At 39.5% G+C, this 27110-nt stretch overlaps 1 protein-coding gene across 8 annotated transcripts in view; it reads left to right on the plus strand.

The window, feature by feature from the left end:
• HEPH (hephaestin) overlaps positions 1 to 24494 on the plus strand; it is a 78712-nt gene extending 54218 nt beyond the window's left edge. For 4 of the 8 annotated variants that reach the window (XM_005673694.4, XM_085006755.1, XM_013986223.3 and 1 more), the window contains exons 16-21: positions 13564 to 13670; positions 14771 to 14996; positions 17683 to 17822; positions 18652 to 18814; positions 21793 to 21837; positions 23573 to 24494. In XM_005673694.4, coding sequence (XP_005673751.1) covers positions 13564 to 13670; positions 14771 to 14996; positions 17683 to 17822; positions 18652 to 18814; positions 21793 to 21837; positions 23573 to 23802 — 911 coding nt within the window. In that variant the 3' untranslated portion in view covers positions 23803 to 24494. The remainder of the gene's footprint in view (positions 1 to 13563; positions 13671 to 14770; positions 14997 to 17682; positions 17823 to 18651; positions 18815 to 21792; positions 21838 to 23572) is intronic. The other 4 variants (XM_013986224.3, XM_085006756.1, XM_085006754.1 and 1 more) reach the window with 1 other exon arrangement.
• The last annotated feature ends 2616 nt before the right edge of the window (positions 24495 to 27110 follow it).

Consider the following 27110-nt stretch of genomic DNA (forward strand, 5'->3'; position numbering starts at 1 on the left):
TGCATGATGCCATTGTTGCCATCGCCAACAAGAGGATAACTTTTCCCACATCTCCAGGATTTGTTATGTGTAGGCTTATTAATAATGACCATTCTGACTAGTGTGAGGTGGTACCTCATTGTAGTTTTGATTTGCTTTTCTTTAAAATTTAGTGATGTTGAGCATCTTTTCATGTGCCTACTGGCCATACATATGTCTTCTTTGGACAAATGTGTATTTAGGTATTCTCCCCTTTTTTTTGGATTTTTGTTGTTGTTGTTGAGTAGTATGCATTGTTTGTACATTTTGAAGATTAAGCCATTTTGTTTCCTTTATATGCAACTATTTTCTCCCATTCTATAGGTAGTCTTTTTTTTAATGGTTTCCTTTGCTCTGAAAAACTTATAAGTTTTATTAGGTACCATTCATTTGTTTGTTTTAAATTTCCATTGCCTTGGGAGACTAACCTAAGAAAATATTTGTACAGTTTATGTCAGAGGATGTTTTGCCTTTCTTCTAGGAATTTTATGGCATCATGTATTATGTTTAAGTCTTTAAACCATTTTGAGTTTATTTTTGTGCATGGTGCCATTGCATGTTCTAGTTTCATTGATTTTTATGCAGATATCCAGTTTTCCCAGGACCACTTATAGTTTCTAGTTCCTTTTTAAAGTAATATGTTTTACTGTAGATATCTGATCTTAATTTCAACAGTTCTTTCATTACATCCTTTTTGAACTCAGTGCCTGTTAGACTACAGAGGTCTCTTTTAATGTTTTTTCCCTCAGGAGAATTTTCCTGTTCTTTTAACTGGAAATGGTTCCTGTGCTTCTTCATTTTGCTTATATTTTGCCTTGTTCTGTGAATTTAGGGAAAACAATTATTTACTGTAGTCTTGAATGGCTATTAATATGTGGGAGAATCCCTGAGTAGCTTGTGAGGTCTTAGTATTTTGGGGGTCATGCAGGCTGCTTTTGGCTTGTATGCTTGCTGTATCATTCCTCAGTGTGTGCAGGCCATTATCCTCTTGATAGGGGGCATGAAGGTGTATGACGTGACTGTGCTTCTAGGCAAGTGGGGACAATGAAAATCTCACACAGGCAGCACCTGGCTGCCAAGCCCTTGACAGTGGAAAACCTCATGGAGAGGTGAGGACACAGGCTAGCTCCTGGTTTCAGGACAATCAGCAGTTGCAGTGAACCTCAGGGAGGTGGGGACTGTGCCCAGAGCCCTTGGCAGTGGCAACAATGAGGCATGTGCATTTACAGGAAAGTGAGGAAAATGTACAATGCTTGGTTGCAGGGCCCACCATGGCACCAGAGGTTACTGAGGTGATGATGGGTTGCCCCATCTCTGGAATTCAACACTGCTGCAGTGGTTTGCACCCACCCCATAGCTTGTGCAATAGGCACCCCACCACCTGAGATCCTGAGCATGCACAAATAAGTTCCTATGGCATTCCCACCCCTCCTCTTTACTCCCCAACAATGGTGCCTTGCATCTTTGGCAAGCCCAGGCCTACTTTAATGTTCCTTTGGCTATGGTTCACTGCTCCCTAGCCCCTTCAGGCTGCTTCTACACAGCCAAACCTTGTCCTCTGCCTGGAACTGACCTCTATAAACCAAGACTCAGTGCCCGGGTCCTGCCCGAGTGACTCAGGCTCTGGTGCACCAGGCAGTGGTATAAATAGTATGTGTGACTCTCTCTCTGCTTTTCCTTCCTTAGAATGGCTGATGCACTTTTCTTTGAGGCTTTTAGGCTCTTCTTCCATCCAGGCTGAACTCTTTGTCAGTTAGATATCTTTCCATCATGTGAATTCCTTTCCTGTTTCACAGCTCCCTCTCAGGAGTGCTGATCTTGTCCTGATTCTTTTTTTTAAAAAAAACTCTCTCTCTCTTTGCCTTTTCATTCACTCAGTTATGTGGAGGATTCTTGCCCTTTGGGGAGACTTATTTATTCTGCCTGCATTCAGTAGTTGTTCTGTGTGAATCATTCTGTATGTAGATTTTTTGGGGGAATATGTTTGTGGGAGAAGGTGAGAGCCATATCCTACAACCCTGCCATCTTGACCCCAGGATTTTTTATATATAGTACCAAGTCATCTGCAAACCATGACAATTTCACTTCTTCCTTTCCAATTTGGACTGCTTTTGTTTATTTTTCTCCTCTGATTAATGTGGCTAAGACTTCCATTCATGTTGAATAAAAGTAATGAGTGAGCATCTTTGTCTTGTTCCTGATCTTAGAAGAAATAATTTCAGTTTTTTACCATTGAACATAATATTTTCTGTGGGTTTGTCACATATGGCCTTTATTATGTTGAGATATGGTACCTGCAGATCCACATTGTGGCCAGTTTTTATCATAAATAGATGCAGAATTTTGACCAAAGTATTTCTGGAATTATTTAGATGATAATATGCTTGTTATACTTCACTTTGAACATATGATATGTTACATGTATTTATTTATTTATTTTATACTCAAATGAATTTGTCACATCTATGGTTGTGTAATGATCATCAAAATCCAATTTCACAAGATTTCCATCCCACAACCCAAGCACATCCCCCCATCCCCCAAACTGTCTCCTCTGGAGACTATAAGTTTTTCAATGTCTGAGTCAGCATCTGTTCTGCAAAGAAGTTCAGTCTATCCTTTTGTCAGATTCCACATGTCAGTGAGAACATTTGATGTGGGTGTCTCATTGTATGGCTGACTTCACTTAGCATGGTAATTTCTAAGTCCATCCATGTTACTAAAAATGCTGGTATTTCGTGCCTTTTAATGGCTGAGTCATATTCCATTGTGTATATGTACCACCTCTTCTTGATCCACTCCTCTGATAGACATTTAGGCTGTTTCCATGTCTTGGATATTGAAAAGAGTGCTGCAGTGAACATCGGAGTACATATGTCTTTGCGAGTCATGGTTTTCTGTGGATAGATGCCCAGCAGTGGGATTGATGGATCAAATGGTAGTTCTATGTTTTAGTTTTCTGAGGAATCTCCATACTGCTTTCCAAAGTGACTGCACCAATTTACAATCCCACCAACAGTGTACTAGGGTTCCTTTTCCTCCACACCCTCTCCAGCACTTCTTGTTTGTAGACTTTTGGATGATGGCCATTCTGGCTGGTGTAAGGTGGTACCTCAGAGTGGTTTTGATTGGCATTTCTCTAATCATGAGTGATGTTGAACATCTTTTCATGTGTCTTTTGGCCATCTTTATGTCTTCTTTGGAGAACTGTCTGTTTAGATCTTCTGCCCATTTTTGGATTGGGTTGCTTGTTTTTTTGGTATGGAGCTACAGAAGGTATTTATAAATTTTGGAGATTAATCCTTGTCAGTTGATTCATTTGCAAAGATTTTCTCCCGTTCTGTGGGTTGTCTTTTCATTCTGTTTAAGGTTTCCTTTGTTGTGCAGAAACCTTCAAATTTCATTAGGTTCCATTTGTTTACTTTTGCTTTTACCATCATTACTCTAAGAGGTGGATCTGAGAAGACGTTGCTGTCATTTATGTCAGAGAGTGTTTGGCCTATGTTTTCCTCTAAGAGTTTGATAGTGTCTGGTCTTACACCTAGGTCTTTAATCCACTTTGAGTTTATTTTTGTGTATGGTGTTAGGGAGTGTTCTAATTTAACTCTTTTCCATGTGGCTGTCCAGTTTTCCCAGCACCACTTATTGAACAAGCTGTCCTTTCTCCATTGTATATTCTTGCCTCCTTTGTCATAAATTAGTTGGCTATAGGCATGTGCATTGAATTCTGGGCTTTCTATCCTGTTTCACTCATCTATAGTTCTGTCTTTGTGCCAGTACCATACAGTTTTGATGATTGTTGCTTTGTGGTATAGTCTGAAGTCTGGGAGCCTGATGCCTCCAGCTCCATTTTTCTTTTTAAGGATGTCTTTGGCTATTCTGGGTCTTTAGTGCTTCCAAACAAACTTTAAAAGATTTTTCTGTGAAAAGTGTCCTTGGTAATTTGATAGGGATTGCACTGAATCTGTAGATTGCCTTAGGTAGTATAGTCATTTTGATAATATTAACTCTTCCAATCCAAGAGCATGGTATGTCTTTCCATCTATTTGTGTCATCTTTGATGTCTTTCATCAGTGTCTTATAGTTTTCAGAGTACAGGTCTTTTGTCTCTTTAGGTAGGTTTACTCCTAGGTATTTTATTCTTTTGGATGTGATGGTAAACGGCATAGATGGGACTGGCAAGACCACACCATGATGGAGGCAGACTTCCCATGGCCGGGTAGGGCTTGCCACAGTGCTTCTGATCAATGGAGCTTGTCCAGGGGGTGGAGGTTCTGGGCAACTGCTCCATGGGATTACAGCACCTCCCAAGGGCGGGTGGTGCTAGCTGGGCCACTGGGAGGCAATGGAGCACTTCCCCAGGACAGATGGGACTGGCAGGACCGCACCTTGATGGAAGCAGTTTTCCCGTGGCTGGGCAGAGCTTGCCCTGGTGTTTCTGGGCCACAGAGCTCTTTAGGGGTTGGGTGTTGCTGGGTGCTGCTCCACAGGAGTGTGGCCCCTTCAGAGGCTGGCAGGCCAGGCCTGGGTAAGCCCCAGAGGTGGTTGGCTTCTTGCGAGTGGTGAGGTCAGCCTTCCAGGATGGCAGGAAGCCTCAGGTCTGGCACACATGGGGATTAGGGGGAGGGGAGATGCACTGGGAAGCACTGCTCTCTGCTAGCTGGTGGCAAGTGCACTCGCTGGGGTGCAAGGAGTATTCTCTGGCAGCCCACCCCTTCTCCTCTCCTCTCCCCAACACTGGCACCTTGTCTCTCCTGTGGGTCGAGATCTTCTCCCAGGTTCCCTCTGTTGTGGCTTTCCACTCTGCAGCCCTTAGCATATTGCTCCTTCCACCCATGATGCACTGCTTCCTAGTCCCTCAGGCTGTCTCCACACTGCCAAACCCAGCCCACTCCCGGGGACTAACCTCCAGAACCTAGGTCTTGGTGCACACCCCCAACCCAAGCATCTCAGTTTGTGGTGACTGTGCCAGTAGTTCAGATGATCTGTTTGGCTCTCACTTTGCTTTTCAGATCTCAGACCTACTGCTGCCCTCTTCTCAGCATCTGGAGATCCCTCTGACTTGGTTGATCTTTCTGTTGATTAGGTGACTTTCCAGGGTGTGGGTTCCCTTTCTCCTTCACAGTTCCCTTTCGGGAGTGCCAGTTGGGGTCCTGATTCCCCTTCTCTATCTCTCCTCTTTTCTCTTGTTTTACCCAGTAATGTCACGAGATTCTTGCTATTATTGGAGGTTTAAGTTCTTCTGCCAGCATTTAGTTGCTTTTCTGTGTGAGTCGTTTAACATGTATATGTGTTTTTTGCTGTTGTTGTGTTTGTGGGAGAGGGCAAGCCTTCCCCCCTACTCTTCCACCATCTTGCTTCCCTCTCTAACAGTTTTCTGGTAGAGTCTTTAGGATTCTCTAGATATGGTATAATGTCATCTGCAAATAATGACAGTTTGACTTCTTCCTTTCCGATTTGGATTCATTTTATCTCTTTTACTTCTCTGATTGCTGTGGCTAGGACTTCCAAAACTATGTTGAGCAATAGTGGTGAGAGCAGACATCCTTGTCTTGCTCCTGATCTCAGCGGGAATTCTTTCAGCTTTTCACCATTGAGAATGTTTGCTGTGGGTTTGTCACATATGGCCTTTATCATGTTGAGCTAGGTTCCCGTTATGCCCACTTTCTGAAGGGTTTTTTTTTTTTTTATCAGAAATGGGTGTTGGATTTTGTCAAAGGCTTTTTCCACGTCTATTGAGAGGATCATAGGGTTTTTAGTCTTCAGTTTGTTAATGTGGTGTATCACACTGAAGTATGTGTGGATATTGAAGAACCTTTGCCTCCCTGGGATAAATCCCACTTGATCATAATGTGCAATCCTTTTGATGTATTGTTGGATGCGGTTTGCTAGTATGTTGTTGAGGATTTTTGCATCAATGTTCGTCAGTGAAATTGCCTGTATTTTCTTTTTTTGTGGTGTCTTTGTCTGGTTTTGGTGTGAGGGTGATGGTGGCCTCACAGAATGAGTTTGGGAGTATCCCTTCCTCTGCAGTTTTTTTGAAAAAGATTCAGAAGGAGAGGTGTTAGCTCTTCTCTAAATGTTTGATAGAATTTGCCTGTGAAGCCATCTGGTCCTGGACTTTTGTTTGTTGGAAGATTGTAAATCACAGTTTTAATCTCAGTTCTTGTGATTGGTCCATTTATCTTTTCTATTTCATCTTGGTTTAGTCTTGGAAGATTGTACTTTTCTAAGAATGTGTCCATTTCTTCTAGGTTTTCCGTTTTATTGGCGTATAGTTTCATATAGTAGTCTCTCATGAGACTTTGTGTTTCTGTGATGTCCGTTGTTACTTCTCCTTTTTCATTTCTAATTTTATTGATTTGAGTCCTCTTTCTTTTTGTCTTGATAAGTCTAGCTAAGGATTTATCATTTTTGTTGCTCTTTTCAAAGAACCAGCTTTTCGTTTCATGGATTTTTCTATGGTTTTCTTTGTTTCTATTTCATTGATTTCTGCTCTGATCTTTATGATTTCCTTCCTTCTACTAACTTTAGGTCTTGTCTGTTCTTCACTCTCTTGCTGCTTTAGATGTAATGTTAGCTTGTTTATTTGAGCTTTTTCTTGTTTCCTGAGGTGGGCTTGTATTGCTCTAAACTTTCCTCTTAGAACGGCTTTTGTTGCATCCCATAGGTTTTGGAGTTTCGTACCTTCATTGTCATTTGCTGCTATGTATTTTTTAATTTCCCCTTTGGTTTCTTCAGTGATCCATTGGTTGTTTAGTACCATGTTGTTTCGTCTCCACGTGTTTGTGTTTTTTGAAGTTTTTCTCTTGTTGTCGATTTCCAGTTGTATAACGTTGTAGTCGGAAAAGATGCTTGATATGATTTCAATTTTCTTAAAGTTACCAAGGCTTGATATGTAGCCCAGGATGTGATCAATCTTAGAGGATGTTCTATGTGCACTTGAGAAGAATGTCTTTTCTGTATTCTATTGCTTTTGGATGGAATGTCCTATAAATATCTCTTAAGTCCATCTGGTTTAATGCATCATTCAGGGCCTGTGTTTCCTTATTGATTTTCTGTCTGGATGATCTGTCCATTGTTGTAAGTGGGGTATTAAAGTCCCCCACTATGATTGTGTTATTGTTGATTTGTCCTTTTAAAGTTGTTAGCAGTTACCTTATACTTCATGGTGAACCTATGTTGGGTCCCTAGATATTTAAAATTTTTATATCATCTTGGATTGTTCCTTTGATCATTATGTAGTGTCCTTCCTTGTCTCTTAAAATATTCTTTATTTTAAAGTCTATTTTGTCTGATATGAGTATTGTTATTCCAGGTTTATTCTGATTTCCATTTGCATGGAATATTGTTTTCCATCCTCTCACTTTTAATTTGTATGTGTCCCTAGAAGTGAAGCGGGTCTCTTGAAGACAGCATACATATGGGTCTTGTTTTTGTATCTATTCAGCCAGTCTTTGTCTTTTGGTAGGGGCATTTAGTCCATTAACATTTAAGGTAATTATTGATATGTATGTTCTTATTGCCATTTTATTAATTTTTTTGGATTTGTTTGTGTTGCTCTTTTTTCTCCCCTTCTCTTGTTTCTCTTCTTGTGGTTTGATTGCTATTTGTAGTGTTGTATTTGAGTTGATTTTTCTTATTTGTGTGTTTATCAATTGTAGATTTTTGGTTTGCAGTTGCCCTGAAGCATTTATATAGCAGTCTATATATATATATATATATATATATATATATATATATATATATATATACAGGATTGTTTTAAGTTGTTGGTCTCAACTGCAAGTACGTCTCCAGCGTCCTGCATTTGTATCCTCCTCTTCTCACGATTTCTGGTTTCACCAGCATAACTGTGCATGGATCATTTCATATTATTACTGTATATATGCCTTTACTGTTGAGCCTTGTCATTTGTGGTATTTTGGTTTTCGTTTTTAGGGTTTGTTTTTTTTTTTTTTTTTTTTGCTTTTTAGGGCTGCACTAGTGGCATATGTAGGTTCCCATGCTAATGGTCCAATCGGAGCTGTAGCTGCCAGCCTACACCACAGCCATAGCAACTCGGGATCTGAGCCATGTCTGCCACCTACACATGTCTCACAGCAACACCGGATCCTTAACCCACTGAGAAAGGCCAGGTATCAAACCTGCAACCTCATGGTTCCTAGTCAGATTAGTTTCTGCTGCACCATGAGGGGAACTCCCATTTGTGGTATTTTTGTTTATGGTTGTGGCCTTTTCTTTCCTGCCTAGAGAAGTTCCTTTAGTATTTGTTGTAAAGCTGGTTTAGTGTTGCTGAATTCTCTTAGCTTTTGCTTATCAGTGAAGGTTTTGATTTCTCCTTCAAATCTGAATGACAGCCTAGCTGGGTAAATTAACCTGGGTTGGAGATTTTTTCCTTTCATCACGTTAAGTATATCATGCCACTCCCTTCTGGCCTGCAGAGTTTCTCCTGAAAAAAATCTGCCAATAACCTTATCTGGGTTCCCTTGTATGTTGTTTCTTTTCCCTAGTTGCCTTCAATATTTTCTCTTTGTCTTTAATTTTTGTCAGTTTGATTAATATGTGCCTTGGGGTGTTCCTCCTGGTGTTTATTTCATATGATACTCATTGTGCTTACTGGATTTGAGTGAGTGCTTCCATTCCCATGTTAGGGAAGTTTTTGGCTATTATCTCTTGGAATGTTTTTTCTGTCCCTTTCTCTCTCTCTTCTCCTTCTGGCATCCCTATAATACAGGTGATGGTGCATTTAACTTTGTCCCAGAGTTCTCTGAAACTCTCTTCATTTGTTTTCAATCTTTTTTCTCTTTTCTGTTCCTCATCCATGATTTCCACTAGTCTGTCCTCCACCTCACTTATTCGTTCTTTGTCCTCTTGTATTCTCCTGTTGGCTGCTTCTAATAAATTTTTTATTTCAGTTATTGCATTTTGCATTACTTCTGGCTTAAGTTTTATATCTTGTATTTCTTTGCTCAGTGTTTCCTGTAAATTATCCATCTTTGCCTCCAGTTTATTTTCAATGTCTTGCATCATCTTCAGCATCAACAGTCTAAAATCTTTTTCCTGGAGGCTGAGAATCTCCTGGTCACTTAGCTGTTGCTCTGGGTGTTTTTCTTTTTTTTTATCTTTTTTTTTTTTTTTTTTTGTCTTTTGTCTTTTTGTCTGTTGTTGTTGTTGTTGCTGTTGTTGCTATTTCTTGGGCCACTCCCGCAGCATATGGAGGTTCCCAGGCTAGGGGTTGAATCAGAGCTGTAGCCGCCCGCCTACGCCAGAGCCACAGCAACGCGGGATCCGAGCCGCATCTGCGACCTACACCACAGCTCATGGCAACGCCGGATCGTTAACCCACTGAGCAAGGGCAGGGACCGAACCTGCAACCTCATGGTTCCTAGTCAGATTCGTTAACTACTGCGCCACGACGGGAACTCCTCTGGGTGTTTTTCTTTCTCCCTTATCTGAGTTATGGTTCTATGTCTTTTCCTTTTTTTTTTAGGTTTTTGGTGTGGTGATCTTTTTGCAGGCAATAGAGTTGTAGCCTCTCTTCTGGTGTCTTCCCCCCTTTTGGCTGAAGTTGGTATGGGGGCTTTGCTGTAGGCTTCCTGATGGGAGGGACTGGTGCCTGCCCACTGGTAGGTGGGGCTGATTCCTATCCCTCTGGTGGGTGGGACTTTGCCTCTGACTGAGATTAGAGCTGGCTGTGCACCTTGGGGGTTTTTAGGCAGCCGGTTACTGATGGGTGAGGCTGTGATCCCACCTGGATTTTTGTTTGGCCTGGAGCTTCTCAGCACTGATGGGTGGGGCCAGATTTTCCCAAAATGGCCACCTCTAGAGAAACGTATGCTGATGAATATTCCCAAGAGCTTTGCCCCCGATGCCTTTCCACCACAACAAGCCACATCCACCCCCCCCCATTTTCCCAGGAGATCCACCAAGAACTGTAGTCATGTCTGAGTCAGATTCCTATGGAGCCTTTGCTTGGGCTTGGGATGCAGTGCATGTGAAAGTCTGTGTGTGCCTTTGAAAATTTGGGTCTCCATTCCCCCAGTCCTGTGGAGCTCATGTGCACCAGCCCCACTGGCCTTCAATGCTAGATGCTTCAGGGGCTCTTGCTCCCAGTGCCAGATCCCCAGGCATGGGGGTTTTATGTGTGGCCCAGAACTCTCACGCCTGTAGGTAAGTCTCTATGAACCAGTTACTTTTAGGCATGTGGGTCTTCCCACCCAGTAGGCATGGTGTTGCCTATATCATGTAATCGCCCCTTTTACCTCTTGATGTGATCTCCTCTTTGTCTTCTAGAGTAGGATATCTTTTTGAAATTTTTCAATCCTTTTGGTTGAAGGTTGCTCAGAATTTGGTTGTAATTTTGTTGTTTTTATGACAGAAGTTGAGCTCCAGTCCTTCTATTCTGCCATAGTAATCCCGTCTCCAAAACATCCTTTTAAATTATTTTTAGGCAATTTGTAGAGCTCCATTGTGTTTGGGTTGGTTACTAGAAAATTGTCTTCCTTTGATGGGTCATGTTTCCTTGGCTATCCACACTCATATTTCTTGTAGCTTTTCACTGATATCTCCACTTTTGAGGGATCTCTCAACTCTTCCAAATTGTATGTTCTGGCCGCCATGAGGAAAGATCTTCACCTACAGTTAGGTACAAGGGTGTTAGCTGGGTGGGGCATGACTACTTTGGTTCTGTGTGTACAGTATTGGCTCTGGTTCTGGGTAGGGCACGGTGGTATAGTATACATAGAGCTGTATCAACTGAGATTGGTTTCAGTGAATACTGCAGTGATCCTCAATGGACAAGTCTGCAGGTATCCATGGTGGTGACAAAGGCTATTGGAGTTCTCAGTGATGAAGGCTACCTGGGTCCTCTTGTTCACTTTTTCGCCCCATAAGGCAGTTATGACTGAGAACATTCCTCTTTCCACCATGCCCAACATGTGAGTTCACATGCAATGGTTTCTGATATGCACAGAAGTATCTGTGGGGTGACCCCATTCACTTCACAGAAGTATCTCAGAATTTTGTGGTTCAGACCCATTCACTGCTGCAGTGGTTCTGATGTCTCCAGGGAGGAGCATTTCCTGTTTGGGCAGAGGGGTCAAGTGGCAGCTATTCTTGTGGGAGTGGAGCAGCAGTGGCTGCTTCTGAGTAGAGGAGCCAGAACAGAATTGGCTCCTTTTGGAAGGCTGAGTGGCATAAACTCCTTGTGTAGTGGTGTCAGTGCAACAGCGGCTCCTTCTTGGGGGAACACAGGGTGACGTCTCCTTTTGGAGGAGGGGGGCATCATAAACTTCTTGAGGAGTTGTGATGTTGTGTCTCATTTTTGGGGTAGCTAAGTGTCACTGTATCTTTGGCTGCGAGTTGAAGCAGTTCCTACTTGTGGTAAGTGGGGAACAGATGTGACTCTGAGGGAGGGAAGAGTGACAGTGGCCTCTTCTGGAAAATGCAGTTTTGATGGTTCAGGGAGGGCACAGGAGGGCAGTAGTTACTTATAGGTGGGAGGGCAAGGAGTGTCAGTGGCTCCATCTCAGAAGGATGCAGTAGTGTCCTTATAGGGAATTGGAGTGGCGGCAATTCCATCTTTGGTGTTACACGTCAACAGTGAGTCCTTGTGGAGCTGGAGGAAGAGCAACTGTGGTTCCTTGGAGGAAGGACAGATTTGTCATAGCTCCTTGGATAGGGGGAAGGGTCATGGCTCCTTCTTGGGGGGAAGGGAAATGGAGGTTTCCTCTTTTCCTCTTGGGAGTTGAGGTGATGGCATATCCTTCTTGAGCTGCAGAGAAGTTATAGAGTCTTCTTGGCTTGGGGCAGAATAGTGGTGATTCCTTCTTATAGAGGTTGAAGAGAGGCATGGACTCCAGTCAGCATCAAGAAAGAATTCATGATGGTAAAGGCCACTGGCAATCTCCCACTGTTCTTTTCCTCCATGAGGGTCCTATCTTGATGCCTAGCTATACCAGAATAGAGTGATTAAGGTAAGATAATTCCTATATTTATTTGGCCATCTTCAGTTATTTTGCTTTGCTGTGTTGATACACATTCTTCTTTGTATTCTGGAGGTCTCTCAGAACTACTTAATGGATATAAAATTTTTTATTCCCTGTTTTGGTTGTTATTGTGGGGGGAAATGCATATTTGGACTTCCTTAGTCTGCCATCTTGCTAACATCAGTCCTATATAAGCTGATTCATATAAAATACTCAGAATGGGAAAACTATACAAATGTAAAAATAGATTAGTGGTTTCCCAGGGTTTTGGTTTGAGGGTGGAGTAGAGAATGATGGCTAAGAAATGCATGGATCTTTTTATGGTAATGATTTCTTTAAAATTATTGTGTTGATGATTACAAAATTCTGCAAATATAATGAAAACCACTGAATTGTTCACATTACATCTGAGAATTGTAGAGTTTGCTAATTACATTTCAATATCAGTAAAGTTGTTATGAAATTAATATGGCATCACTTGGAAGATGGATTTGAGGGGGCAAGACTTAGAGAAGCATGTTGGGAAGTTTTGTAATATCGAGTATTCAAAAATCAGGGTCTAAACAAGGGCAGAAATATTGGGAATTGAAAGAAAGAGACTGTGGTCATAAAATGTATTGTAGAAGTACAATCGGTAAGATTTTCCATACGATTGGATGTTGAGAGCATGAGGGTAGGGAGAAAAAGAACACTAAAGTTTATCAAATCTGAGTAACTAGGAGGGTTTCAATGTCATCACTAAACACTGGAAGCACAGATTGATTAACAGCATTCTTTTTTCAAAGGAGACAGGTGAGTTTAAAACAATTTTAATTTTTGATGTGTTGTCAGGACAATCTTCAAAAGATGTTCAGTATCTTTAAATTACAATGTTATATTAGCTTCAGTTATATAGCATAGTGATTCAGTATTTTGCAGATTAGTCTCCATTATGTGATATTATAAAATAATTGTTATACTTCCCTGTGCTATACACTTAAATTTGTTGCTTATCTATTATATGTAGTACTTTGTTTCTGTTAATACCACAAATAAATAAATTAAATAAATAAATAAATAAAATTAAATGATGTTCAGTATGTAATTGAAACTTTTGGATTGGAGCTTAATGACAGGGAATGTCTAGCTAAATATTTAAGCATCGTCAATACCCATAGATCATAACTGACATCAGAAAAGCAGCTGAAATCTTCCAGGAGAGAGTATGAAAAATGAGAAGAGGACTAGAGAGGAGTTATTGAAGAAACTACTCCATAGAGAAGTCAGCATCAGGAAAAAGAGACCAAAATAGAGCCAAAGAAAGAAGGACATTATAAGCAGAGAGAAGAGTAGCAGAGTTGCCTTACTAGAGGACTGGACCTGAATCTTTAAAGATAGGGACAGTAGAAGAGAGGCTGTAGGTGTCCCAGAAAGGAGAAGAATAAAGGCACAAAAATAAAATTAAGAGTATTATGGGAATAATGCAGAAATATTTTAAACATTGTGAGACTCACCCACAACGGCCTGGAGATATTTCTGATCTGGTCCAATTGGAGACTCCTATTCCATTTTCTAGGTGAGGTTCTCACTTACCAATGGAATATCCCAGAGCGATCTGGCCCAGGGCCCAATGATTCTTCTTGTGTTTCCTGGATCTATTATTCTGCAGTGGATCCCATTAAGGTAAAGGCAATATTGATTTTCTGGATGTGAGCCTCAGAAATGGGAAGACTGCCTAGGAAAAGAAGCTATTAAACAGATTCAGTAAGAAGCCTAGACTTGAAGCCCAGGATTTGGGGGAAATTCCTCAAATGCTGGGCTTATTTTAATATATAGAAGGAGAGATGAATGGAATAGGTAGCACCATATATTCATTTTGAGGATTTTCTTCCTTGTTTCTTCTTCTTGGTTCATATAAAACAATATGTTATGATTTAAGAAACCTAGAATTAGTTGTCAAGAAATTGGGGTTCTAGCTGAAATTTGGTTTTGTCTTTCCTTTGGAATGAATTTATACAAGTCATTTTGTCTGTTTTATCATCTGGAAAGTGAGTTTATCTATGTAGCTACCCATACACAACCAGCTGTCAACAATCTTTTCTTGAGACCCTCCTACATTTTAGACACTTTAACTGGTGCTATGGATGATACAAAGGTAAGATACAGTTCCCATCTTCAAAGAATATGATATAATTTTTAGAGATAGATGAATATAAAATAATATTGAGATTAAAGATATTAAATATAAGTGTATATATATATAATATATTTTAAATATAGCATAGTATTAGTAGCTCCTTAAAACTATATGATAGAAAGTACTATGGGGCTCCATGAGAAAGTGATTACTTCTGCTTGGAGGAGAGGATGAATGAGAGGGAGACTAGAGAAGGTAACATAATGGTAAGTACCTGTACCATGAGCCTTGATATCTGAATAGCATTATGACATAAGATAAGGGCTATGATAGAGGGGCAGTCATTACAGGAAGAGGAAACAACCTGAGAAATGTACTGGGTTGTGAAACTGCTTCATGGGTTTGGAGATAAATGAATAGTCCAGCTGAACTAAATCTTAGATGAGATAGCATGTCTTACCTGTGCCCCAAGATATTTCTGAGGATGAATTTAATAAATACAGTTGAGATGCTTATAAATGCAAGATATTATGATGAACTGCTGAGGTCTCAGTGAGCTTGAATGTCAATATAGCTCACTGTAGAGCACTACCACTCAGGAACAAATCCATCTCTTTCACTCTCTCCTCCTGCCTCCTATCCCCAGGACATGTATAGTGGCCTGGTAGGACCCTTGACCATCTGCCGAAAGGGCATCCTGAAGCCCCATGGAGGACGACGTGACATGGACCAAGAATTTGCCTTGTTATTTTTGATTTTTGATGAGAACCAGTCTTGGTATCTGGAGGAGAATGTGGAAACTTATGGGCCCCAGGAGCCAGGCCGTGTTAACCCACAGGATGAGACTTTCTTGGAGAGCAATAAAATGCATGGTCTGTAGAAAAGAACCTATCCTTATTCCAAAGAAGTCCCTACTGGTTGCATAGGGGTATTTGATAGGCCCATCACTATCTAAGGGGTCATAATTCCTGAAAGGATAGGAATATGAAATGGGGACAAATTAGAAGAACTGTCTCCTACTGCATTTTATATTTTATACATAAAAGAGATAATGCGATCCAAATTAGATCAGGTGCCCAAAAGCAGGAAGCTGACTCTGTGAAGTTGTTGTGGGGACATTAGCATATTTTGACATATTAGAGAAGGCAAGATGGTTATTTATGACTGTCAATGTACCTGGTACCCTGGCTGATTGAGGCCCCTCCACTTAAAAATTCTTAGTTTAGTTTTTCAATATTGTCTTCTTTCCTTACCACTCTAGATCTGAGATATGCTTCCTCAATAAATTCTAATGTAGGCAGATGAAAGGAAGATTGCCTTTTAGTCTTGTTTTAAAACAAAGGTTTAATTTAGAGATGACTGGATGGGTGAAAGAGCCTCAGAGTACAGCATACTGGATTCATACCATATACAAATAAGAGCTTTTTGATGCTCAAATAGATTTTGGAGAGAAATTGTGCATTGGAGCCTTCCTTTGATCTATAGACTTGTCTATCTTTAAAAAAATATAAAACCCAGGATACAATCTCAAATAAGATGTAGAATTTAAGTGCAGAATAATGTATGAGGTTATTTCTCACTATCCCTTATAGTCCAATATTTCTTTGATTTAAGGGATAATTGCAGCTTTGATAGTTCCTCTACTGGAACTCAAAAGTAGTATCTCATTGTCACTCAGATTCTAGCTATTTCCTCTTCATGGTGATTTGAGTAATTCATATTGGAATAGATGAGTCACAAATTTTACAATGTGAATTTTTTATCTCCTTTCACATCGTAGAAATAAATTTCCCAAGACTAAAAGTGAATGAGGAAACAGATCTTGCTAGTGCAGGGGTTTGGCTAATGCTCATTTCCATCTATTAGTTTATATGTTTATTCATCAAAATTCTTCATGTATCTATCTACTTATCTATGAAGTATTTGTTTGAACACTCTCCGATTGCCAGCACTGGAAATAAAAATATAAATAATGTTTGGGTCTGAGGGCAAATAAATAATATCCATCCCCTCCATTCCATATTCCTAAACTAGTTGAGGAAGAGAAAAAGATGCTTAAAATCAAATGTGAACTTACCAAGAAGGCTAATTGACAAACTGAATTTAGCATTGCAATGAAATGGGCTTGCTTATGGGCTCCTACAATGGATAGATTTTCCATCTTGTCATTGACATAGAGGGAAATCAATAACCCTCCTCCTTTGCAGGGGCAAAATCTTCCCCACAATTGAATAATAATCCAAGAGAGAAGATTTAGAGGTGTTGAATTGAACATAGTTAGTTCCTTTTCTCAAATACAAAATTTGGATGGAGTGAAAACAGAGACAGGCTATAAATATTCCATCCATTATTTCCCCTTGTGGAATGTAGAGTGGACATTGTTTCCCCTCTTTGAGAACATGAAAAGTGGGGGGAATGTATCATGGCATAGTCTTGTCAGTGTTAATTAAAATGGCAATGAGTGGTTAGTTGTCTTTAAAGCATAGAATGTGGCCTGGGAAGAGGCAGATGATGAGTCTCATGCATTAATATCATTATTAATTCCAAAAGTGTGACAAGTATTTTTTTAACATTTATTGTGGAGTTCCCATCATGACTCAGTGGTTAACAAACCTGACTAGCATTCCTGGGGATGTGGGTTCAATCCCTGCCCTCACTCAGTGGGTTAAGGATCCAGCGTTGCTGCAAGCTGTGGTGTAGTTCGCAGACACAGTTTGGATCCTGCATTGCTGTGGCTGTGGTGTAGGCTTGCGGCTACAGCTCCAATTGGACTGCTAGACTGTGAACCACCATATGCCATGGGTGCAGCCCTAAAAAGAAAAAAATATTGTAAGCTCAGGTGTCTTTTGGGTATTCTGAAGAATACAAGGAAATTATAGTACTATAGTTTATAATTCATTTATTGCTTATTATAAACCTAGTTGGGGATATGAAATTCTGAAAATTAAAAAATAGGTAAATATAGAAGGCAGTTTATAGTGAGTTCCAAAGGGTGGTACAGACAGGACTGGAGCAGTTCAGATATGGGAGAGGATGCAGGGAATTGAGAGGTACTGAAAGGAGGTAGATCAGGGAAATATTAGAACAGATAGTTATGACTTTGAAAATATGAATAAAAGGAAGAAGAATTTCTGAGAGGAACAATCAGAAACATGAATAAGTACACAAAGAATATGAATATGGAGTCATATGGGAGGATGGTGAAAAATCACTCTAATTAAACGTGTAGGATAGTGGTAGATGGGTCTGGGAAGGTATTTGGGAGATATATTTTGAAGAAAATTGTTGGCTGAGCTTAGGAGTCACAGTCTTGATTGATCTTTTGGTCAGAATGGAGCTATTAAAGTATTTTAAGCAGCAGAATGAGAATGATATGGTCATATTAGTTAGAAAGATCACGCTTATAACATCAGTGTGGAAGATAGACTTGAGGGAGTTGAATAGAGAGGAGAGAAGTTAGGAAGCTTTCTATCATCAGAGATGATAGGGATTAGCTCTATGGAAGTGACAATGGGAAGTCAAAGTGAGAGATATAAAATAATATTTCTTCTTTTACAGCCATTAATGGAAAGCTCTATGCCAACCTCAGGGGCCTTACCATGCACCAAGGAGATCGGGTGGCCTGGTACATGCTGGCCATGGGCCAAGATATTGACCTACACACTGTCCATTTCCATGCAGAAAGCTTTCTCTATCGGGTGAGCTGGAAAGAGGGCAGAGTCCCTCAGTGGTGACTAGATGAGTTCTTCGATATCCATTAAGGAAGAAGAGAATAACAAGGAAGAAAATAATGATCAGTTAAAATATAGGTCTTGTGTGAAGCATATTGAGCAGGGGATTCTAGACTGGCTTTGTATCCCAGGGTCAGTCATTTCCCTGTAGGCTTTAGATTACCCCTTTGATATAGAAGAAATAAGTGGCTCATTTATGAGATAAGGAGATTGAAGGAATAAATGTAATTGGGTTTCAATCGAGGTCTTGAGATCCAGTGAACAGACATCCTAAGAGCAAAAATTTCATAGTGTCTCACAATATCTGTAAAGTTCTTAATCCATTTCTGAACTTCAATTCAGGAGCTATATAGAACAACATGTAGGTCTTGATGAAGATTTAGACTTAGAAAAATGAGTCAGAGTAGTAAGCATTAATGTAGACTAAAGGACATAGACGGTCTGATAAAGGCAGTGGCATGGAGGAGAAACCAAATTAGTTTTGCTCCTAAAGGAAATTTTGGATCCTTTCCAGGGGCCAAGGTTTTTAATCCTGCTAAATAGTATGGATGAAAGGTGGAACAGCTTTTACTTTGGGACACAAGAAAAAAGTAGGAGGGGAGAATCTCCTCTATTGAGTCAGTTTGTGTAGGTGGGTTCACAGAGATGAATAAGTTGGAATCTTCAAGCTCGTCTGGTCTATGAATCTTGGAGTTCCATGTTCCTGATGTGGATATCCAAGTCTTCAAGTTCATATAAGCTCCAGATAATTTCTATACCCTATAATTTTTCCACTCACCCCCAATCTCTCTTGCAGAGTGGAGAGAGCTACCGGGCAGATGTGGTGGATCTGTTCCCAGGGACATTTGAGGTTGTGGAGATGGTGGCCAGCAACCCTGGGACATGGCTGCTGCACTGCCATGTTACTGACCATGTACATGCTGGCATGGAGACCCTGTTTACAGTCTTGTCCCAAAGAGGTAAGACCTAACTATTCAAGACAGGCTATCTTCCAGCACTGTATTTAGCCTATAAGAACCAGATAATACCAAGAAGCCTCTTGCACCTATCCTTCTGATCCCAAGAAGAACCAGGACTTAATGACTGGCCCCTAGATATTATCCCAACAAATATTTCCCAGTTCTTATTCCTCTGCTCCTGTCACCTCCTAATTTCTTTGACACCTATTAAGCTCACATGGATTGATTGATGCTTAGTGTAGATTTGCTTCATTTGAATACATTTAAGTTGTATATAATTTTATTATTTTAGAGTTTATTAAAAGCAATATTTCAAGGAATATTGCTAATGAATTCTTTCTTTAAAAAAGGAGAAATATAATTCTAACAGTCACCACTTAATTGGTTTCTTTAGTGAGGATCGTGAAAGGCAGTTCTTTCTGTCTTTAAACAACAGTGTCTAAGTCTGGATAGAGATATTGGCATTTAATTACAGGCTCTCACAGACAGCTTTTCCCTTATATTTGCTATATGGAGAAGGATAGCCGAGGCAGTTTCTTTACCAATCAATGTTTTTCACCAAGAATATAGAAGTATAGGCTGTATTGTATTGTGTGTCTTTGAGCCATTAAAGTATTGTGTCTCACTTCTTAAGTCTCTTGACCTAAATCCAGGAATCCAAGGAGGTTTTTTTTTTCTTTTTTATTCTGTGCTTTTTTAAAAAACATAAATCACAGTGTTTTGAAAATTTGTGGTATTAAGGAATGTATTCTGAGACGCCCAGCCATTGGCACTCTATCAGCAGGAATAGAAAGTGGGAAAATATCTTTGGGTATTCAAACAGGAGTAACAAATAAGCGTAGAAAATATGACTCTGCTATTTACCCCCCAAGAGGGAGACAAATGATTGAATATTATGATTTACTATATTTTCGAAAAGCTTTGTCCTCTAGTAACCCATATTGCTGAAATGTGTCTTCCTGTTACTACTCTAGTGCTATCCTCTACCTATCAGACAGGCACACATAATTCTTTGTTGTCAATTCTTAAAACCAAAAGTCAAGTGGTGATTGATGTGTGTCAAGTGGTTACTGATGCTATAGATCCAAAGCAATGGGTTGTCTCCATGTGTAATATGGGTCATCTCAAATATGGAACATCTGATAGATAAGAGACTGCATCAATACATATCATCGAGAAACTTATATGAATAAGGATAGCTCATATCTCTCTATAACAATGAGCCAGATCTTAAATATTATCTATTTGTTTATCCTCTATGTGATCTAACTTGATATTGTTCCAGCCACATATGAGCCAACAGGCCAATCAGAGGGAAGTTGAAGACAGATAAGGAATAAAAGACAAATTGTTGGAAAAAGTTCATGATGAAGAAGCAGGGGTTGAAAGCCAGAAGCTACAACAAGAGATTAGAGGTCATTTTTTTTCAACTAAAAGAACAGAGAAAACATAAAGGGATCAATGTTTAGATTTGGGTGAAAATATTGAGAAAAAGGTAAAATATTTCTGTCAGATTGTGCTTCATCTGTTATGGAGGAGAAAGAGTCATCTACTGAAAGTGAAAGATAAATGAATAAGGGGCTTGAGGAGAGTCTGAAAAGTTTTGAAATAGCTGCTCTGGGAGATGGGAAAGTTACACTGAGTGATGGAAAATAAATTAATTATTACCAAGCAGCATTGAGGACTTAAAGTTGGAAACAAAGAATATTGATATTTACAATTGTGTGATATTTCTCAACAAGCATTCACATGCCAGAAGAAAATATTTAAAAAGTATAGTTATTGGGGTTTCATCAAATGATTATATCATTCCTGGTAAGTTAGTATCTGAAGTGATAGACATTTGAGTCTAGTCTGACCAGGAATGGAAGAAAACACAGTTGAAGCTGGTGAGTTGGGAAAAAGTGGAAGAGTTCAGGAACTAAAGGTCATTGTGATAGGCAAATAACAGGTGAAATGGTATAAATAGCATAAAAACAAATGTTAGAAGGCTTTTGTGAGATTTTAGTTTTCTTATATAGAGAAATTCTGAGTAATGAGTCTAATGTGACCATAGGAGTGTTTGATAAGAGTTGAAGTATATATGAAATTCTTTGGAGTGGGAGTTCCCATTGTGGCTCAGTGGAAATGAATCTGACTAGCATCTATGAGGATGCAGGTTCAATCCCTGGCCTCACTCAGTGAGTTAGGAACTGGAATTGCTGTGGCTGTGGTGTAGGCTGGCAGCTGCAGCTCCAATTTGACCCCTAGCCCGAGAACCTCCATATGCCTTGGGTGTGGCCCTAAAAAAAATAAAAATTTTAAAAAGCAATTTGTTGGAGTTAAGAGGTCCAATATCTGTGAGACTTGAGTGTTTGACAGGTCAACACCCACACATCCATGATGGGAACTGAGGAAGAGAGAGACTGAGCCACCTATGAAAGACTTCCATGAATGAAGAGAACTGCTGGGTAATAGGGACAAGTGGTTTTGGTTTTTGTAGCTAAATAACATGATCCTCAAAAGAGATACATCATTGCAAAAAATGGGGGATAATAAATAATCGTAAAACAATATTGAAGGATGTAAAAGAAGCATAGTCCTCAGAGAAGAGCTCAGCCTCATTAAAGCAATAAGAGGAAGAAGTACTCTAAGAAGAGATTGAGTATGTATGGATGTAGGTTTGAAAAAAAGCAGGGGCTTCCTGAAGGAAGGCTGGAAAAGGGTTACAAAGAGAGCAATAAGGAGGATAGAGAAAATGCCAATCAATGTGCAAATATTGCCAGAGGGGTGACATATTTTGGACTACAAACCTATGTTCTTGCTCATATTTTGTGTTACAGCTCAAACATTGATCCAAAGATAGTAATTCCAATCACCTTTATTTTGCTTACTATACCACAGAGAGTTTCCTCCAACCAATACTAACCTTCCACAACAAGCCTGTGGAGAAGTAGTTAGAAAAAGAAAACTAACCTCTTTTTATTTTTTCCCTCCAGAACACATAAGCACTACTACCATCATCAGTGAAGAGACTGGAAAAGGTAGGGTGAATGATACAGAGTCTCAGTAGTTATATCTGTTGTGCATTTGGGGAAAGGTGCAGTGCCTCTAGAGGATGGGTTTCACTGGACTGAAAGGTGGACCACAGTACTATCACACAGCATTCTGAGATTTATTTAAGACTTCAGAAGCCAGGAATCTAAGGTTAAGCTTCGAGTTGAACTTCCCTCAGCAAGTTTATTTTTTCTGCTCATCATGCCCAACCTTCTAAATTGAGGAAAATAGCTTCATCCCCAGTTGAATCCTGCTATCTTTTCCTCCCACCTAATGTGTGAGAGGGAAGAAAATTCAAGGTCTTGCTGAGTTGTGCATAAAGGAGCTGTAGCACAGACATGAATTCCCCATATGGACAGTGAAAAACTAAGACAAATACCATTCACTCTGCACCAGCTAATTTTATTCTTTCATCTGTGGAATACTAAATAGTTGACTCTTTGGAACAAGCCATTTCTGCATTTCAAGAAAATAGAAATTCTTGTCCTATTCAGGTAAGTTCAAATAGTGCTTTCACTCTCCACCCCATTTGTATATGGGTGGAGAAAGACTCAGAAAATTATAAGAGGCTAGAATGGATGTTAGAGATCATCAGTTTAGTCTGGAGGCTTTTCAGTTCTTTTTGGAAAAAGCCTAATGATCTGCCTAAGTATCTTATAAAGTGTCAAGCAGGGAACTAGGGAATGTATGGATGGGTTGGGGAATGGTAAGGTGAGGCTGGGAGAGTGGACTGCTATACATATATGTGTAAGAATTTGTATGTATACACACAGATATATTTATGAGTATATACATATTTTGTGCATAGAGTTGTATATAACATTTGTACATATTAGTAGGTACATACATATATACATCCTCATAAGCTGATTTTAGTCTGAGCTTTACTCCATAGGTTAATTGGAGATCATCAAAAGTTTGTATGTCAGGAACTAAGAAAATCAGATATTTCACCTAGAAAGATCAATGTGACATCAGTGTTATCATGACCCAAAGATAAGAGAGACCAGACATCACATTGACGGGCTCTTGTTATGGTCCAATGGTCAATGTGAGTATTGATAAGATAGATGATTAAGTCAAACTGCTTCTCAGGAGTTTCTACATGCTTTTCCTCATTTTACCCTCTGGAACTATAAAAACCAAATCCATTAATTTTTTTCTCCATCACAGGCCTTTATGTATTTAAAGAAGTAGGTCAAAGCCATTCTAACTCTGAGTCTTAGCTTTTTCCCTGGGGGGATTGGAGCCTCACTGCTTCCTAAGGATTTTCTCAGCAAAGATATTTTGTTTCACTGATTCTCTGTACCCTCTGAATTTGTCATCACTGGCTGATCATTCAAGAGATAAGGACTGTTCCTCTCTTCTCTTTGGATATGCTTATTTCTGCTCTTCTATGAGGTGACTATAAAAGATGCCTTTTTTTAGGGCCGCACCCATGGCATATGGAATTTTCCAGGCTGGGGTCAAATCAGAGCTACAGCTGCTGGCCTACACCATAGCCACTGCAATACAGGATCTGAGCCACTCCTGAGACTTATACCACAGCTCACGGCAATGCCGGCGGATCCCTGACCCACTGAGCGAGGCCAGGGATGGACCCCACATCCTCATGGATACTAGTTGGATTCTTTTCTAATGTGCCAAAATGGGAACTCCCAAAGATGCTTTTTAGAGTATTCTCCATCCCAGGGTTCCCATTTTCCTCTTGTTCCATTTCAGCAGCAATCCCCAGAGATGTTGGAGAAGGCAAAGTGAGGATGCTGGGCATGCAGATTCCTGTAAAGGACATTGAGGTGCTGACTTCTGTCTTGATTGCCATTGGTGTCATTCTCCTGCTCATTGCTTTTGCTCTTGGTGGTGTGGTGTGGTACCAGCATCGGCAGAGAAAACTACGGCGCAACAGGAGGTCTATCCTGGATGACAGCTTCAAGCTTCTCTCTCTAAAGTAAATGGATCCTGGAAATACACATCTGGAATGTACTCCCAGCAGGCCATGGACAAGCAGCTGACCTCACTGTCAAAGGGGTATGGGTAGAGAGGCAGAAGAAGGGATAAAACTCATCTAAGTATTTTTTCATTTATTTATTTACATGGAAATAATATGCTTTCTTTTTCTTTAGTTTCTTTGCTCCACTTGGGCACCTGGGACTGTGAGTCCCCTGGTATCCTATATCACAAATTTCAACAGCTATATTACTCACCCACTGACACTTGGAAGGTCTGGAAATTTCTAAAAACTGATTCTTCTCACAAGGTAGATACCAAGGATAAGCCTCATTGATTAGGTTTCTACTGCTTTCAGGGACCTAGGCAAGTTCATTCTGAACTGAAGCTAAGTTAACTGTGATAATAAATCCACATCTAAACTAAGGACTAAGATATAGGCATGATGAGAAAAGAGTGGGGTAAAATTTGAAGATCCAAATTGTATTTTTATTCTTCTTGGCAGTAGACTATTGGAGAGAAGTTTGTGGATGGAATATTATTGCCATTAGCAACTACAACCTCTGGAGACAAAAGCTCCTCAGGAAACCAAATATTCCAAGTTCCTGGCACAGTTGCAGTCAAGGGAATGTTGAGTGTCCTGTCCATGTTCTAGTCAGAAAATTCTATATATTAAAGTGCTTGTTAGAAAAGTGAACATTGTGATTTTAATTGTCTCTGTGGCCTCTGGGAGGTTGTGACTGTGACTGAAAGAGCACTCAATGAGGCTGGTGGGGGTGGCTAGAATTGGGCTTAAAATGTGTCTGCTTATCCTTTGTGGACTCTGAAGTTTTACATTTTTAAAATGGAAAAACTTTATCAGAGGAAGCATCAAAATCAGAGTGGCAAGTAGCATCTTTTAGTCCATAAGTGTCAAAAGTATTCTCAATCCTATGAAAAGTTGCCAGAGGGAAAAGGACCGAGATTGGACTCTAACTTTTCCACCGCACACACAGATATAATGGGATCTTCTGGAAGTGGGGGGTATGAGAGGTTAACTTGCAATTTGGGGGGCATCTTTATAGGACAGAGTCTTTCCCTCTGGCAATTTAAAGGAATATTCTTTTGTCATTAAAAATTCAAACCTCTCTAAAACCTTGGTTAGAGAGCACAGGAGATAGAGTAGAGGTGGGATAAAATGGCCCACTCTCACTACAGTAGCCATAATACCATTTTGCATGGCAAGTGGAGAAGAGAAGCATCAGGGATAGAGAAGATAATAACTGAAATGCTTTACACTTTGAATCTAACACCTGATTGCATTTGACTTACCTTAGTTCTATCAGGATGCTACTTTGTTTTATGTTTTAGTAAACAAATGATCAGAAAGAGTAAGTGAATTTGCCCCAAGCCATTCAGCTACAAATTGAGCAAGGATTCAAGTTTTCATTTATTTGACTTTAAATATCTGTTTCATCCTTTTATATCATGAAAAATCCACTAATCTCAATCATTTGTACTCATATTGAATCTAATTTTCCAGTTCCTGTCTCTCTAGCAAATCTCTCTGCCTAATTAGCAACCACTTATAGATTAAGTATAGAAACCCAGAAGGCTAATTATCTGTTGCTAAATAATGTTGAAGGTTGGAGGGTAAAACACAGACCAGAGCCTATAATTTATCTTGGTTTACTGTGGTCAGTGTCTTTGTGGAGAGGTTTACTGGAAATCTCAGAAACAGCAGGGGATTGGAGGTGGGAAAAGATTTGGATTTCTAGTGATAAAATCAAATCTGAGTCTTTAATCCATTGTATAATCAATGCACTTAACAGCAGAACTCTGTTGGTATATTGTTAATGTGAAGGTTATGTGCACTCTGGGAACTCCAGGCAATTGTCACATGCATCTAGAAGGTTGTTAGCTTGGTCGAAGTCAGGACTCTGAGATAAGAAGTAGGTTGGATGAGGGTACGTTTCCTCTGTGTGTAATCTCCAGAACAAGAACAAGAACAAGAAAAGTTTTCCTACTTTTACCACTATCATTCAACATAGTCCTACAGATCTTAAGAATTACTAGGCAATGAAAATAAATGCAAGATTTCCCCATTTTAAAGGAAGATATAAAATTGTCCCTTTTTTCAGATGTCACGATCTTATATATAAAAATGCCATAAAGACTTTACCAAAAAAAACTAGAATTAAAATATATTTAGTACAGTTACAGAATACAAAATCAACATTGAAAAATCAGTTGTATACCTATACACAAACAATAAGCTATGTGAAAAAAAAGAAAATGATTCCATTTATAATAGCATCAAAAACAAAAACCATAGGAATATTTTTCTTTTTTCCTTTTATCTTTTAAAAATTTTTAAATTTTTATATTTAAAATGTTATACTCCATTTACAATTATTACAAAATATTGCCTGTATTCTTTGTTGTACAATATATCCTTGTAGCCTATCATATACCCAATAGTTTATAACTCCCACCCCTACCACATTTATGTTGCTCCTCCCCCACTGTCCCCACTGGTAACCACTAGTTATTCTCTGTACCTGTGAGTCTGCCTTTTTAAAATTTTTGGTTATATTCAATAGTTTATTATAAAGTTTTTGATTCCACATGTTAGTGATATCATACAGTATTTGTTTTTCTCTGTCTGACATATTTCACTTTGCATAATGCCCATCAAATCCATCCATGTTCCTGCAAATGGCAAATTTTCAGTTTTGTGTGACTGAGTAGTATAATACATCTTCTTTATAAATTTATCTTTGATGAACACAAGCTGTTTCCATATCTTGGCAATTGTAAATAGTGATGAACATGGGTTGCTTCCATATCTTGGCAATTAGAAATTATGCTGAATAAACACTGGAGAGCATATATCTTTTTGAATTAGTGACTTTTTTTGGATATATACCCAGGAGTGAAATTGGGGGATCAACTACTTTTAGTTTTATTGAGAAACATCTATACTGATTTCCACAGTGGCTGCACCAATTTACATTCCCACCAACAAAATACGAGAGGTCCCATTTTCTCCACATCCTCACCAACATTTGTTATTTGAGTTCTTTTTGATTATAGCAATTCTCATGGTTGTAAGGTGATATCCCTTTGTGGTTTTGGTTTGCATTTGCCTGATGATTAGAAATGTTGAGCAGCTTTTCACATACCTGTTGGCAATCTGCATTTCCTCTTTGAAAAGACGTATATGCAGTTCTTCAGCCCATTTTAAATCAAGTTGTATGATCTTTTTGTTGTTGTTGTTGCTGTGTTTATGAGCTGTTTATATGTGTTGGATATTAATCCCTTAGTGGTCATC

This window comes from Sus scrofa, chromosome X, assembly GCF_054392235.1.
Source record: "Sus scrofa isolate SSC_HxYL_T2T_F1_AM1 chromosome X, Sscrofa_HxYL_maternal_Yorkshire_Landrace_v2.0, whole genome shotgun sequence".
Taxonomy (NCBI): domain Eukaryota; kingdom Metazoa; phylum Chordata; class Mammalia; order Artiodactyla; family Suidae; genus Sus; species Sus scrofa.